Genomic DNA, 16,062 nt, shown 5'->3' with positions numbered 1-16,062 from the left:
AACTCTGAGGTGATTTAGATGATGGTAAACATTTAGGACCAGATGAGAATAATTTGTAATTAGATTTCTTAATATTCCTATGTAAGTAGATGCTTCTAATGGGTTCAGAGACAGTTTGTTCTCTTAAATTTATCCTCTGGAATCTTATTAATAATGCCAAATGTTTTACTAGTCCCTGTTGTGATAGATAATACAGACATGCTTCTTACAGACTCTGGCATGAGATGTTATAAATTAAATGCAAAAACAACTTAATTTTCTATCTTGCTATGGCTATAGCATTGTTGAACCAAAAAATAGACTATTATTTAATTTTTCTTTGTTAGAACCAGAGGAAAACATGTAGATTCTGTTTTATTAAAATCTTTTTATGTTGAAGCTAATGAGAAAAGTTATAGGTCTAACAAGACTGTGTCCAAGATTATCTGGGACAGTCCCAGTTTTGTATTCTGACCCATTGTGTCATAATACACTAATTTTGGATCATATGTCTTAAAATTTTAGGATAACAGCAAAAGGTCATTCTATTTACAGGTTTCTGAAAAAAAGTGTTTGTAACAGTATCATTTAAAAATCTCTAACTTAGAAGATAGGAGAACTTTGAGCAAGTTTTTTTTTTTAATTAGAAAAATCCTACGTAATTTTGGTATAGGTGCCAGATCACTAAAATGGCTCATAAATAGTATTAGACTGACCATTTTACTATATTATCAATTTCTGTCATGACATTCATTTTCTGCTTCTTGAATAAGCTCAAAATTTTTCTTCTACTTGGAAAAGATTTGAGGAAAACTGAATTTTTTTTTAATTGAGAAAAGGGCTATACTGAGTGGTAGGCCAACTGTCATCCTGGTTTCCTCTTTTTTTTTTTTTTAAGTTTTAGTAATTGTTCCTTTTTTTTTTTCCTTTTAATTAATTAATTTATTTATTTTTGGCTGTGTTGGGTCTTCGTTCCTGTGCGAAGGCTTTCTCTAGTTGTGGCGAGCGGGGGCCACTCTTCATCGCGGTGCGCGGGCCTCTCACTGTCGCGGCCTCTCTTGTTGCGGAGCACAGGCTCCAGACGCGCAGGCTCAGTAGTTGTGGCTCACGGGCCTAGTTGCTCCGCGGCATGTGGGATCTTCCTGGACCGGGGCACGAACCCGTGTCCCCTGCATTGGCAGTCAGATTCTCAACCACTGCGCCACCAGGGAAGCCCCTGGTTTCCTTTTATTCTGGGATTTACCTTTATCCTGGTGGTCCCTGAGCTACATAACACTTCAATTTCCATTTCCTCATATTAATTTATATTTACTGTTTTGACAATACGTGGCCAGCAATCTTGACTATGCCATTGTGGGAAAGGCCCCTTTAGAAATACCACTATCAGTTTGGACTGTGTAGTCCCTTTCTGAAATATAATCTCAGCTTCCTCCCAGATGCTCTCAGCCAAGGAGAACGTATAGCTTTCTCATTACCATAATCAGAGCCATTCTATTCCCAAGACAGCTAAGCGTACCTGCCTTGAAGTACTTCACTCTACTGAAATCCTACCACCATCATTTTGATGGGTGCATTCGATGGTCAGTCCTGATTGACCACACCTGGAACTGTTCTTCTGGAACAGGAGTAGAAACTAAAACCTCAGTGGGTAGGGAAAATGCTATGTCCTTTCTATTCCTATTCTGCAGTGTTGAAAATTCCTATTTGTATAATAAAACTCAGTGCTACTTTGCTTTAAAAAAAATCTCTTTTGGAATCTCATTTAACCTAATGAATGACTCTTTTATCTACAGATTTCTCAAAGGATAGTTCTGTTTCCTGTTCTCTGCGAGGAGAAAATGAATGTCTTATTACATTCCTAATAACTACAGATAACGAAGGGAAAGCCATCATTCACAGCATTAATGAGAAAGGTGGGTGGCATGCCTTCCCTTGCCAGTGGTAAGAGATATTACACGGGAGAGGAGAAAACAACCAGAAAGATGCTCTGGGTAGCTTGCCAGGAAAGACATTTCCAAATTTTGATGGAGTGCCTCTACTTTCCCAATGGCTGAAAGATACCTGTTGAAAGGTTTGATATGTTCCAATGTCTCTTATTAAGACCAAAGAACAAGAGAAGTGTTTTTGTACCAATCCCCAAAAGCTGGCTGATGAATTGTAGAAAGGTGGACCAGTTAAATGCAATGTAAGCAAAAGGTATGTTTTTAGGAAAGACTAACAGGGAAGAGGAGCATAGCAGTCTAAGAGAAAGAGCTTTGACTCAGGCAAACCTTGGCTCAAATCCTGTTCCACCACTTCCTTGACATTCTGGAAGATAATTGTCTCTCCGAGTCTCTATTTCCTCATCTGTAAAATGGGAAAAATAACAGTACTTTCTTCTAAGGGTTGATTCAAGGATTAAATGAAATAATGCATGTAAAATATGTACCAGTTCATAACCTACCTAATGGGTCTTTAAGTAAGAATGCTGAGTCAGGAAAGATGTGAAGAGACAAGGAAGGAAGCAAGTGATCTGTAAAAGAAGTCAGAGTCTGTGAGTTGCTTCTGTGAGTTTTTCTCTGTACCAATTCATGGAGTCGGCTTGGAACTCAGGGAACCCTCAAATAAAAATCTCATCTTCAGTGAAGGGGAGAGAGAAACTTGTAGCAGGTAGAAAAGAAAATAGTGGGGAAGGTATTGATACTTTTGTTGAGAAGTTCTTAAATTTTAGTAAGTTTCACCTGGGGAGCTTGTTAAACTGCCAGCCTCCTGAGTCAGCAGGCTGGATGTGTGGCCCAGGACTCTGCATTTTAACACTTCTCCAGGCGACTCGGTTACAGCTGGCTTCCAGACCTCCTCTGAGTGACTCTGCCCTAAAAGCCCTGGCTGCCTTCTTAGGTACGCACAGGTGCCTCACCTTTTCTGTCTTCAGTTAATGATGTGTCCCTAAACCTTTCTGGCAGAAATGACAGCTGCATTAAATCAGACCTCTCCAGATCCGGTCAGCAGCCTCTCCTCCTCCTTCCCTCAAAAGCTTGAGGCCTAAGTTCTGGCCGAGACAATAGCAGCAAGGGCAGGCTAGAAGACAGATGTGTTTTGTTGTGTGTGCTGGTTTATCAGTGGGCTGACAAAGTATTAAGTCCTGAATTTGAAACCAAGAGTACCAAGCTGCCATCACTTAAGAGTGTGAAAAGCAATGACAAAATTACCCAAAAGTAAGTTCAAGACGTTATGAACTAACCAAGCAAACACGATTAGAAAAGTATCACATTGCAGTGCTGAGGGTCAGGGAGAGGGAGACGTCGGCACAATGCAAGAGACAAGTGTGTGATGGTGACCTTGCCACTCAGGTGGGCAGAGTGCACCAGGAGACTTGCTCTTGAAAAGCTTCTGTAAATTGACTTCTTTGAAATACGTATGTAAAGGGCATTGTAGAGGTCATTAGTTAAGAAAATCTAAGGTGAATCCTGCTGTACAAGGAAGAAATACTTTACAGTATGAAAACTGGCCTCCTCATTATGTATTTTATAAAGTCAAATTCTTCAACTACACCCCCATCTTCTGTTTGTGACGGTGGCAGTGGCTTTAGCAAGTTCTCCTGAAATCAAAGCCATTCCTTATAATATTGGTTCCATTGGAAAAGCAAATTCCAAACAAAACTGAACTTCCAGAGTAGGTTCTGTTTTTAATTCAGGGGATTTTGTATCTAGATGGTTTGATTTTGATTTTTTTTTTTTTCTTGTGAAACATGCCTTTGGTTGATAAATGCTTCCTCATTACTGAACTGTTGGGTTTTTCTTCTTTTATTCGTCCACACAATATGAGTGGTACATCAACATGCCATCTTTCTGAGAGCCCTCAGATGCCCTGATATCTTTTTATTAAAGCTTTTTATTCTCCCTATGCTTTTGTAGCAGGGAAAAGTGAGGGGAAAATGACCTCCCAGAAGTTTAACAGGAGTCACCTGACGGCTTCAAGGATGCTTCTTTCCTGGTAAACGTTCGAGCTCCTTGATAGGCCCGGAGCTTCCAGGGGCCCTGAGGACAGAGCCTATCCCCAGGAATCTGTAGTCCCCTCTCACAGCTTTAAGACCAGAGAATCCCAGGGCCGCCGGTTGGAGGCAAGGAGAGAAAAGAGGCAAAATGAGAAAGGAGGATGTGAAGGTTAACGATGTCCATTATTCTCCAAACGAATATAGAAAAAAAAAAAAACCCAGAGAAGAGTCACCATCAGTGTGTGTGTGAACACAGGGAGAGCTTCACTCGTCTTTTTTCCGGAGGAACTTTCAGCCACATTCATGAGAGCCGCAGTCAGTGAATGATAGTTGGGGAGCCTTCCTAGCAGGGATATGCGTGTGGATGTTACACCCACAGTTTCCAACTTGGAGATTCCAAGCCCTTGAGGTCTTGAGGATAGAAAAGCGAGAAGGGTGCATTTGTTGTAATAATAATAATAATAATAATAATAATAACAGCAGCTCTCATTTATTGAGCCCTTACTAATACCATATGTCAGGTGTTATGCTATATGTTTTACATGTATTGATTCATGTAACACCCTCAACAACCATATAAAGCAGGTATTGCTATTATTTCCATTTTTCAGGTAAGGAAATTGAGAAGTTAATAATTTGCTAGGTCCTGCAGCAATTAAGTACCAGCCCTGATTGGGGATCTCAGGCAGTTTGGCCCAGAGCCCGTGCTCTTAACTACTGTGCTATACTGCCTCTCACTGGCTGTACGAGCATCATAAATATCTGAATCCCCAAAATAGGTCAGATCAGCACTCTCCCATGTCAGCTCAGCACTCTCCCATAGAAATGTTATGCAAACCACGTTGTAATTTTCAATTTTCTAGTAACCATATTAAAAAGCATAAAATAAATTAATTTTAATAATAGGTTTTATTTAATCCATTGCATCCAAAATATTGTTATTTCAGTGTACAATCAATATAAAATTATTAATGAGATATTTTACTTTTTTCATATCAAGTCTTCAAAAATCAGTATTTCACACTTAACACAAAACCTAATTCTGAAAAGTCACATTTCTAGTGACTATTGAGCAATAGCCACCTGTGGCAGAGCAACCAGATTGGCAGCATTAGAAACTCAGCACCTTAGAATTAGGCCCAGCGCTGACCCAGACTCAACAGGCAACCCTGGACGGCACACAGTGATGGAGAAAACCTTTTGCCCCACCTACAAATATGTCTTTAGTCTGAGCATCTCAAGAAATACTAAAGAGAGTATGGGAAGTGGAAATATCTGTTGTGTAATACCTGCTCTGGAGTTTGGGCCCAAATGCTTTCTTGAGAAATGTTTAATTCCCAATGACTCTAAGTTCTTAAAATAATTATCTCCACCAGGCCATGCCTGTTTCTCCATTATTTATTCCCTACTGGAGAGCCCTCCTAATTCATGTTCTGGCTGCAGGGTCTCAGCAAGCTTCATCTTGCTTCGAGCAAGAACGTCCTATGCCCCACCCCAGACATTTCACAGTCAAAGGTGTAGCCAGTATATATTCTCATTGACACAGGCCTGCCACTTTCTTTGCAGGAGTGTTGCCAACTTATTAGAAGCAGCCATGGTTCATTTGCTATGCTAGAAACAGTCTTTAGATCTTCATACTGTAGTGCCTATTTTATTAGCTCCTTTACTTATTTCTGCATAATCTCCTTACATGGTTTTTTGGCCAAAGAACAAAAGTGTGTGAGGCCAGGCATCATGCTGTTAGGGGGCCATTAGTTCCGCTCAAATTCAGATCAGCTATAGATCTTACCTTGAAAGCAGCATGACTAGTCCTGTGTGTATAACCCTCCTTATTAAATATCTAAAAGCAATAAGAGTTAGGATAAACTAAGCGTGATTCATTTCCTCCCAAGATACCATGGATTTGCCTCACTTCTTGCAGAGGGAGACAGATATTTAATGATAATTTTTGTGTGGGATTTTTTTCTCCCATGAAAGCAAAGGGGGAGCTTAATTATAATGTTTCATTAAGAAATGTATCATCTCCCAGGCATATTGCAAGGATTATTAGTCATTCTGCTGTCAATGAGAGAAGGTACTGAGTAATTGCAAAATTATATTACTATCATCAATAGAGTCAAAATAACATTTCATAGAATGTTCAAGTAGAAAGGACTATACAGAACACCTAATTCCTCAAACTTCCCTGAAGATAAGAATCACTTGGGATACTTTTAATAATAAAAACTTTGTGGCTCCATCCAGACCCACAGAATCAGAATCTCAGGGGTTCGGGCTAGCAATTTCAGGGGTGGGTTTAATAAGCATGAGCACCTGGGCTTAAACTTATCAGGAAGTTAAGGAAACACTAAAGTCCCACATCTTTGTTTTACAGATGAGGGCACTGGGGCTCAGAGAGATGGAGGGACTTGATGGTTTCAGGCAGCTACTGTCCGTCAGATGGGAATGGAACCCACCTCTCCTGAAACCAGTCCAGGAATTTTCCAGGACACCAGGGCACTGCATTAGAGTTGAAATAAAACTGAAAGCCATGATTGTCTTCTGTCTATATATTAAAAAAGGAAGCCTTAGTAGTATATTTCCCAGGGGTTGGTTGTATTTAATATTGAGTATAATCTCCTATACGGTTCAAGAAAATCCATGAAAAAGTAAGTGTGTGTGTGTGTTTTCGTGTGAACACGTTCCATTTCTGCTTTATAATATACCCAGAAGAGACCATCTTTAGTAAACTATAGTCTTTTTATTGATCCTTTAAATATTCCATGTGTGTTAATTGTCACTGTTTTGAATTCGAATTCTTTTTGAGTCAGCCATTCAAGTGTCTATTCATTTGCTTTGAATAACCAAACTCTTACTTTATCTTTTGTTCTACTTTGAATGAATAGGGCTACCCTTCAACAAGTAACTCTTTTTTTTTTAATTCAGCAAAACAAAAGATGTTACAAAAGGAGAAAAAGTATGGTTGGAAAATTTCATGAGAAGTGTTTTCGCTACATCAAAACATTAATTGCACCATCTTCTTAATATAATTTTCTTTGTTTCCACAGACTGTCCACAACCTCCGAATATTCCCATGATCATGTTGGGGGTTTCGCTGGCTATTCTTCTCATTGGAGTCGTCCTACTGTGCATTTGGAAGCTGCTGGTGTCATTTCATGATCAGAAAGAAGTTGCCAAATTTGAAGCAGAAAGGTCAAAGGCCAAGTGGCAAACGGTATGTGCACACTTAGGGGCTACTCCTTTTCCTGTGCAAAAGATGGGATGTCGGCTTTCTTCTGCGCTGGGAGAGTTAGAATGTCATGTTCTTTCTCTACTCCTCTCACCACGTCCCCAACAGCTGATTTCTGTTCTGCTCTGAGGACAAAGGGACCTCTGTCCATTATCTGGGACCCAGATAGCCCTCACAGCATACATTTGTCTCTCAGTGCAATGAGGATTTCCCCTACTCTGAAGCGTCTCGTGAAACTCCTTATACTGTATAGCTACTTAGGAACATCAAGGAAATGCATTTTATTCTTTACCACCAGGAGGATCCTGCAGGACCCATTTGATAAAGTTTAGGTGCTGTATCTAAATATTTCCATAAATCGGTTGTTAGAGCTAGTGGAATAATGTTCATGAGTAGTATGACAGTTCATGCCAATTTCCATGGAAATACTCATTACTCATAATAAGTTACAAAGTCAAGAAGACTTTTTAAATACCGTCCAGTTAGTTTTTCTGAAAAACATAAATTTTAAACAGCTACCTGAAAAAAAAAACCCCAGAGTATCAACTTTTAAATATATGTACTCAATAAATGTAATTTATGTGTCTCCTCTTCACAGTAGGCAAACACAAAACAGGACTCCAATTTTCTGTGTTTCTTTTCCACAGGAGAGATAATTCCATTTCTAGAGGCCCACAGAAACAATTTCATGGTTTTAATTTCATCTCTCTCTCTCTAATGGTGTGTCCAGCTATCTGATAGCAATTATCTTACATTGCTGATTCTAAAAACAGCGATATCACTGGAGGCAATACAGGCAAATACAATGCTCCTTTGGGTTCATCTCCCCAAGTAAATTGATGGTAACACTTTTTTCTCTAGGTCTATAATATCTTCAATACCTAAAGCAAATGGAATTTTCTGTTTTGGATAAATTTATCTTGATAAGGGATGTTTATATCTTGTGCAGTTATTTTGAAACAACCATAATATATGGTGCAGGACAATGGACAATGAAAATTTTTATCTACTTTATCTTCCCATTAAAAATGCCTTTAGACAGAACAACCAAATGCAATGTATGGATCTTGTTTTGATCCTGATTTGAACACTCTAACTAATATATATTTTTGGACAACTGGGAAAAGTTAATATAGACTGGTTATTAGACTGATAGCTAGGAATTATGGTTAATTCAATTAGGTATGATAACGGCATGAGGCTTTGCTAGAAAATAATTAAGGTTTATAGTGAAAAAGGAGTGAAGGCTGGGCTTGCTTTTAAATAATTCAGCCAAAAGAGAGAGAGACAGGGATAGTTAAGCAAGTGTGGCAAAATCTTCATAACTATTGAATCTGGGTCTACAGAGGTTCTTGATACAGCTTTCCTCTTCTTTTGTGTGTGTGTGGATTTTTCCTAATTAAACAAAACCCTTACGAATGTCAAGTGAGGATTTGCAATGAGGATATAACGTATCCATCTCTAACAAGGTAAAAATGTAACCTGACAGGTTAGTTTGGTGACTTAGAACCTAGTACTATGAGGCCAAAGTGTTAGAGCAATTAACTTCACCTGACCCCCTGGCCACAGATGTTGTTTTTAACTCTCATCCACTGCCTGGCAGGGGTCAGAAGGCAACCAGGCGAAACAATCTGATTAGTGTGTACTCGTCAATCCCAAACTCCCAATCTATTCCTCCCCAACCCTACCCTTTCCCCTGGTAACGATAACGTACGCACTACTGTATATAATACAGATGACCAACAAGGACCTACTGTAGAGCACAGGGAACTCGGCTCAATATTCTGTAATAACCTAAATGGGAAAAGAATTTGAAAAAGAAGCAAGCAAACAAACAAAAAAGAATGTGATTAAGTTGGCACAAAACACAATAGCAGCAGTTAGTTCAACAACCACGAGCCCTGTGAAGTAGTCTTGACACTCCCATTTTGAATGTAAGAAAACTGAGGCTCAGAGAGGTTAAGAGACTTCCCAAACTGTTGGTCCATAGTGGAGCTGAAATCCTAATTGCAGCCTCTTCTTCCAAGCACAGCCTTGACCCTCCTAGAAAGAATAGGCAGGTGTTCACAAACAAGCGCTTGGGCAATTATGTGATGTGTATCTACTAACCAGCATATTTTCATGTTCTCCTACAAAGGCATGAATACTGACAAATGATTAATATCTTTAAAATAACATTTTAATTAACAGTTAATTTCCCCCAAAACATGACTTGTTTTCCCTCAGGATGTAGAACATGACTGAAATTCAAATGCTGAATTTTTGCTGTCTCTTCACCTAAAATGGAACAAAAATATGCATTAAACAGATAAAAGCATAAAAGAAAAATATTATTCCCTGTTAAATTGAGTTTCTTTGAATAACAAGTGTTTGATGTTCTGGACTAGATAATGACTGGGTCATAATTATTCACTTGGATGCAAAAGAGCTTTAATTCAAATAACTCAATTCAAATTTCACTAATATGTCCTATTGGAAAAAAAAAGAATATTGCTCAGTGCATCCATTTTGGGGTCCTCGATTTGATTTTGTTTTTATCTAAAACCTATTTCTTCTTGAAGAGCTGAATTTGGTCTTCAGACCCCTGGGGATCTCCGGGGACAGTAGTGGGACCTCTGACCCCTAGGCCCCCATTAGACTCTAAAGGTGACAGAGCTCAGGATGAGAAAGAGCTTTGTTCTTGCCTCCTGAAACATTTCATTCATCGTAGCCATGAAGAAAGGTTACCTTTTATTATGCTTTTAGAAATAACGCCCCCCATCCATATTCTTTATGAAAACACAAAGGGAAGATATTTAAATCCATTTTTGATTAGACATTTTTTCTAGGATGACAAGTCATTAACTAGAGGCAAAAAAAATGTTCAGTCTGACATTCGTTGCAGTCATGGATTGATTTTGTACTGTGCTAAGCAAATCAGGTCTGCGTTTGGCAGTTAGGCAATCATTAAGGGAGCTGTGGGTCGTGACAGAGAGCTTTCTTATTACCACTTTTTCAAGCTCTAAAAATGTGCCATTGCCTTTGTAAAATCCACAGCCTAAATTAGCAACCCCCAGACTCCTGGGGGAATCAGCCTGGTCAGCCCAGATGGTTGGGGGAAACCTGACCTTGTCTAAACAGTGCAGGAGTGCAGACCCACCCGAAATGGAGCTAGACCCAAACATGTGTCTCAGCTGGAAATCCTGGGTAGGGAGGTTGCCACCTACGTGGCACTAGAGGAGGCTGTGTGGGACATTGCCACACTTTCTCCTGCCAACAGAATCCTGTTTGAGCTCATTCTCCTGAGTTCTGATCATCAGCTGAGGCCAGGAAACACTACTGCCCCCTGACAATGTATACTTGCTCTTTCCCCACTTTTAAGCTTCCACCTTACCCTCCTACTGTGGTGGGATCTGCTTCATCCCTCACCCCTATTAGCATGCCCAAGCCCTATAACTAGCTTTTCAAGAGATGCTCCCCCCCCCCCACAAATATTGTAGACCTTGATAAACAAAGTTGCTTCAAAACACAGAATGAAAACTGCATAATCAAAATTAAACATTCAACTAAATGTCCTCAAAATAGCATTGTGTATTCAGTCAGTTGCAACTCAAGGCACCTCCTTTGTCGTGCATATAAATTATTTTTAGTGTGGGATGTGGGATGTTTGACATGATCTGGGATGGGGCCCACAACAGAACTCCTAGTCCTACAAAGATCTTCCCTGACCCTGCTCACAGACTATTTACTCTTAACCCAGTGTCCTTTCTGTTTCCTAAGTCCCTCTATTCCTCCAGGACAGTACCCCACCCATCATTCCCAGCCTACACATCTTACTTTTTCCATCTTTCCTCTTCAGCTGAGTCCTTTATTCTTCTGTAGCCAACTTAAACTTAATAGCTTGCAATCTCTTAAAGTTAATAGAATTCTACCCATGATTTTTATTTGCAAACAAGACTCCACTTGCATCTAAGACCACATCAGTCTGCCCTACATCCTCCAAATCTCAAGTTCTTATTGTAGTAGGACTAAATAAGGACTGTAGGGTCCTCATGATTATCCAGGCTGACCTCAGGAGTAGAAGCAATATGGTCAATTGGCCTTCACTCATCATCCACCACCAAGTAACCTCTTCTCTATTTGCCCTTATTACTGAGATAGCATCTCTCTCCAAAGGCACATGGACAAAGGTAACATGTTACTCAGTTAGAGGTCAGGCCACTGGCTCTGGGCAATGTAGAAGCAGATGCAGGTGTGGTTCTTCCTCACAATGAAGACACTGCAGTGAATCCAAGGGCAACAAGTGGGAGAGGCCAGGGAATGGTTTTCAGTTTTATTCAGTTCTTCTGAGAGGCGAGGGAAATGTACTGAGAAGACAAGTACAATTGTGTTTTTTTCAAATCTGTGCCTAGAAATTGCTACCATCTCCGCAGTTCATGGGATAAGGAGACGAATGTATAACACTTAGTAATTTGGAGGGTTAGAGGTGGTACCCAGACTCCATAATACTCAGAAATGGGCTTGGAAATGTTGAGTCCCAAAGCCCTGGGGGGAAATATCTTTAGTACCCTCTCTAGGACCTAAAAGAAAAGGAAATTCCAAATGTGAAGAAGAGTTATAAGTGAGTACTAATAAGAAGAGGCAGCATTTATTAAACACTTACTACGTGCCAGGCACCTGCTGAAGTACGTTACCTCATGGACCAGGTGGGCACTTTGGTAATCTCTCTTATGGATGAGGACGCCAAAGCTCGGAATTGCTTAAGTAAGGTTTTGTGGTGGAGCTGCCTTGAAACCCAGACTGTCTGATGCCGAAGCCTGTGTGGTCGACCTTGGGAAATGGGAGGGAAGAAACTGCTCCTTACCCAGACATTGTTCCTGCCTGGAACAATGAAACCAAAGGAGAGAAGTGGGAGGATCAGGCTGGACATTTCTCCAAACACCTAGAGAGCTTTGGTCCTTCTGGTCCTGGTGACGGCACCTGGAATCACATCTACAGCCAAATAGCACAACCTAATTATCCAGGCTTTGACACGCAACCTTTCTATTGCCCCAAGGGCAAAGCTGTCTTGCCTAACCTGCCTTGGGACCTGTACTCCTTCATGAGCCCAGCGTCCCACATGTCAGTCTCTTGTGACTCCCTCCTTCCCACACTGTTATTCTCTAGTAAGGAAAAGCCACTGAATTCTTTTACTATCCACAGCAGGTGTTTGCTGTCCTGGGGATCTTTCCCTGCTTCTCTCAAGCAGCTAGTTGTCACTCTTTCTGAATTTTGGTCTCATTTTAGCAAGATTATTTGTGCCCTTGTTTGATGCCTCTCACCAGCAACACATTTCTTAAAGGCGGATACTATGTCGTTCATCTTTGTGTGCTTCTACCAGTTCACTTTTCCCATTTTTATTTTTTACATTTCACTTTTGGGTCACCTTTTGGTTCATTCTATTCATTCAATAAATTCCGAGTACCTACTGTGAGCTAGCTGAACTATTTTCAGCTCTGGTAAAACAGCAGTGACCAAAACAGCCAAAGTCTTGTTTTCTATCCATGATTTAGTGCATTTCCAAAAAGGGTAAGATTTCTAGGTTGCACGCATGGGACTGGCTCTTCATAATAAAAAAAATAAAGATGTATACATTTTTAAATGCTAAGATTATGACATATCAAATTAATCAAAACTATTCAAATGGCTTTCAAGATTGAGCCTGACTCTCATCTTCCAATCTGTAATATACAATGAAATGATTTAGCTATATTAAAACCATGTAATAACATAATATACATACTTTCATGTGGACCTTTTTTTTTTTTAGGGAACCAATCCACTGTACAGAGGCTCCACCAGTACCTTTAAAAATGTAACCTATAAACACAGGGAAAAACAAAAGGTAGACCTTTCCACGGATGGATAGAACTACTTTACGCACGGAAAAAAGTCTGTTTCACTGATATGAAATGTTAATGCACTATTTAATTTTTCTTTCTTTGTTGTTTCAAAATGAGGTTGGTTTAAGATAATAATAGGTCATTTGGAGATCAGTCATTCTCTGTGTGAAGGTTAGAGACTATGTTGGCAGGTTCAAAATAATCAAGAAGAGAAATATCCTTAGAAAAGGGGTGACTTTGGGGATCATTTCAGGAATACTAACTCTGTTGCATTAATGCCTCAAAAAATCATCAAAATGATTCATGGGGGCCTGATTTGCATTTGAAAAACGTTTGAAATTAGAACCTCATTTGTTGCAGGAATACCTGAGGTCTTTGTCTCAGCAAAGTCACAAAGTCCATATGCTCACATTATATACTCACACTTGCCAATGAATTCTAAACTTTTAGTAAATCTGCCCTTTCCTAAAAGAGGATTTTTTTTTTAATTTATGAAAAATGAGATGCTGACTTTTATTTCAGCCGTAGGATGCAATTCTTCCAAACCTGTCCCACGTGTAAGAATGAAAATGAAGTGTTCATAATTTCTGCGGATTTGAACGTACCCAAAAGTCAAGTATTTTGTTTTACAGATGAAGAAGAAGTAATTTATAAATTAGGAAGTCACCAGTAAAAAAACAAAAATAACAAGTCTATCATTAGATTATGTTTAATTACCTGAAAATAAACTTCTATACTCAGTTTCCCTATTGACCCTGAGTTTTCAAACTATTACTCCTTCTATATTTCTCAACCCATTTTACTCAGTTTCACAGTCATGTAAACCCTGTAAATGTCATGTGAAAGTTTTAATTTCTTGTTAAAAAATTTACTTTAAATGGTTAGATAGCTTATTCAAAAAGAGCTCCAATAATATACAAAAGGACCACGGGTTAAACAGAATAAAATTTTTAGTGGTTTTAAATCAAACACATCAAGAGTACACAAGTCTCTCATGAGTAATAGGCTTATTTAAATCTATATTCTTTTCTCATTTACATAGCACAGCTTGCACATTTCAGTTGCATATGGTGAATATGTTACTTTAAAAAGTAAGATTTTACTTGCAAAACACATGTGGGTAATTAGGGATCCATAGGTTAATTGAAGAGATGAACTCTGTAGAATATTATTTTTTATGGTTAATACTGCTTTACAAAACACTTTCATCTCATTTGATCCTCATAAGGAAAGTAAGCCTCAGAGAGTGGGTAGAACTGGTCCAGAACTGAGGTCTTCTAGCTCCAAGCCATTGCTTCTTTCCACAGGGTGAGACTGACTCTTATCAGTGAAATGACAGAAAGATTTTGTTAGGTAAGTGATAACTACCATTTGTTTGATAATGTAGTGACTAAGCAAATAGCACTTAAACTACTGGAATGTAGGTGAGGTCTTGTACTTTTGTGCAATGTTTATTACCTTTGAGTAAATTGTAATGTAAAGCCTTTTACTAGGTGAGTACTTCATTAGGTAATGGAGGCTTTATATTTATCCACTGAACTGGCACAGATTAATCTACAGTAAGTCTCTTCAACTCTATCAGTTAGCTTGGTACACATTTGATCACTTGGAGACTTTTTTTTTCAGGTTTCTAAATAACTCAGGTAAATTAGACACTTGGGTAGTATACAGTTATACTAAAAGAATTACTAATCACTTGGGAAACCTGAAGGGCTGATGCACCCATAAGTTCCTGACTGAAGCTCAGGGTCGTGGGAAATCTAGAGCAAGAAGGAAGTTGCAATACCAATGACACAATAGTGGTATTCATCTCTACATGTGATATTTTTGTATTATTACTGGAATGGGATTTTAGAATATATAAATTTCCTTTGTGTGTATATTGGGGAAGGTAGAAAAGAATCTGCTATTTCTCTGAATACTGTTTTGACCCAAGGCTGGACCTTGAAAAGGCCAAAACATTAGCAGTAGTACTTCTGTTCACTGAAGATTTATGTTACGTGATGATAAAATGGGTTTTTTGTAAGCTGTTTTATTGTATTTTGTGTTGACATAAATAAACGTGGTAATTTAAACAATGAACCTTAGATGAATGATAATTCCTTTTATTTACCTGGCACAAAACCCTCTTCTTGTATTTCTGGATCCCTGGGTGACCTGTTCTGATCGCCTTGCTGGTCTCAGTCTGGGGCCAAGGAGAAAAGGCAGCCACCAAAGGCAGGAGACAGCAGGGCGTGGGCTGTAATTTGCTGCATGTTTACAACACTGACATCACGAGGTTTTTAAACAGGCCTGGACATTACCTCACATTTTGTAAAATCAAGTTCTTTAGGGTAAGTGTTTTGGGCTGAATTGTGATTCTCACCCCCAAATTCACATTCTAAAGTCTTAACCTTTAGTACCTCAGAATATGACTGCATTTGGAGATAAGAAATTTAAAGAGGTAATTAAGTTACAATGAGGTAACCCTAATCCAGTATGATTGGTGTCCTTATAAGAAGAGATTAGGTCACAGACATGCAGGAAGGGAAGGTCACATAAAGACACAGGGAGAAGACGGCTATCTACAGCCCAAGGAGAGAGACCTCAGAAGAACCTGCCAACAACTTGATCTTGGACTTCTGGCCTCCAGAATTGTGAGAAAATTAATTTCTTATTTTTAGGCTCCCCAGTCTGTGGTATTTTGTTATGGCCGCCCCAGCAAACTAATACAGTCAGGTAGTTCTGTCTTCCTGGGCATCCATTTGTATTGGGTTGGCCAAAAAGTTCATTTGGGTTTTTCTGTAAGATGCTATGCGAAAAACCCGAAAGAAATTTTTGGCCAACCCAATAGATTCCATGATGCCATGCTCATTTTCCAAATCAGAAAAATTAAGCAGAGAAAGACCAAATGCTCACAAAAGGAGTCAGCTTAGAAAAAATCCTTTCTCTCAGAAAGACCCTATCTTTACAAAAAGACAGGGGAAGTCAAGTCAAGCATGCTAATATTCAGAAACAAGCTGTTTCTTGTAGACGAAAGG

General features: G+C 39.2%; 1 protein-coding gene across 5 annotated transcripts in view; it reads left to right on the top strand.

Annotated features, from left to right (window-relative positions):
• The window catches only part of ITGB6 (integrin subunit beta 6), a 125,381-nt gene extending 110,257 nt beyond the window's left edge, over positions 1-15,124 (top strand). For all 5 annotated transcript variants that reach the window (XM_059927965.1, XM_059927963.1, XM_059927964.1 and 2 more), the window contains 3 exons: positions 1,773-1,892; positions 7,000-7,166; positions 12,970-15,124. In XM_059927965.1, the coding sequence (XP_059783948.1) occupies positions 1,773-1,892; positions 7,000-7,166; positions 12,970-13,068 (386 nt within the window). In that variant the 3' untranslated portion in view covers positions 13,069-15,124. The remainder of the gene's footprint in view (positions 1-1,772; positions 1,893-6,999; positions 7,167-12,969) is intronic.
• The last annotated feature ends 938 nt before the right edge of the window (positions 15,125-16,062 follow it).

This window comes from Balaenoptera ricei, chromosome 7 (assembly GCF_028023285.1).
Source record: "Balaenoptera ricei isolate mBalRic1 chromosome 7, mBalRic1.hap2, whole genome shotgun sequence".
Taxonomy (NCBI): domain Eukaryota; kingdom Metazoa; phylum Chordata; class Mammalia; order Artiodactyla; family Balaenopteridae; genus Balaenoptera; species Balaenoptera ricei.
This window is presented reverse-complemented; position numbering and strand designations above follow the sequence as displayed.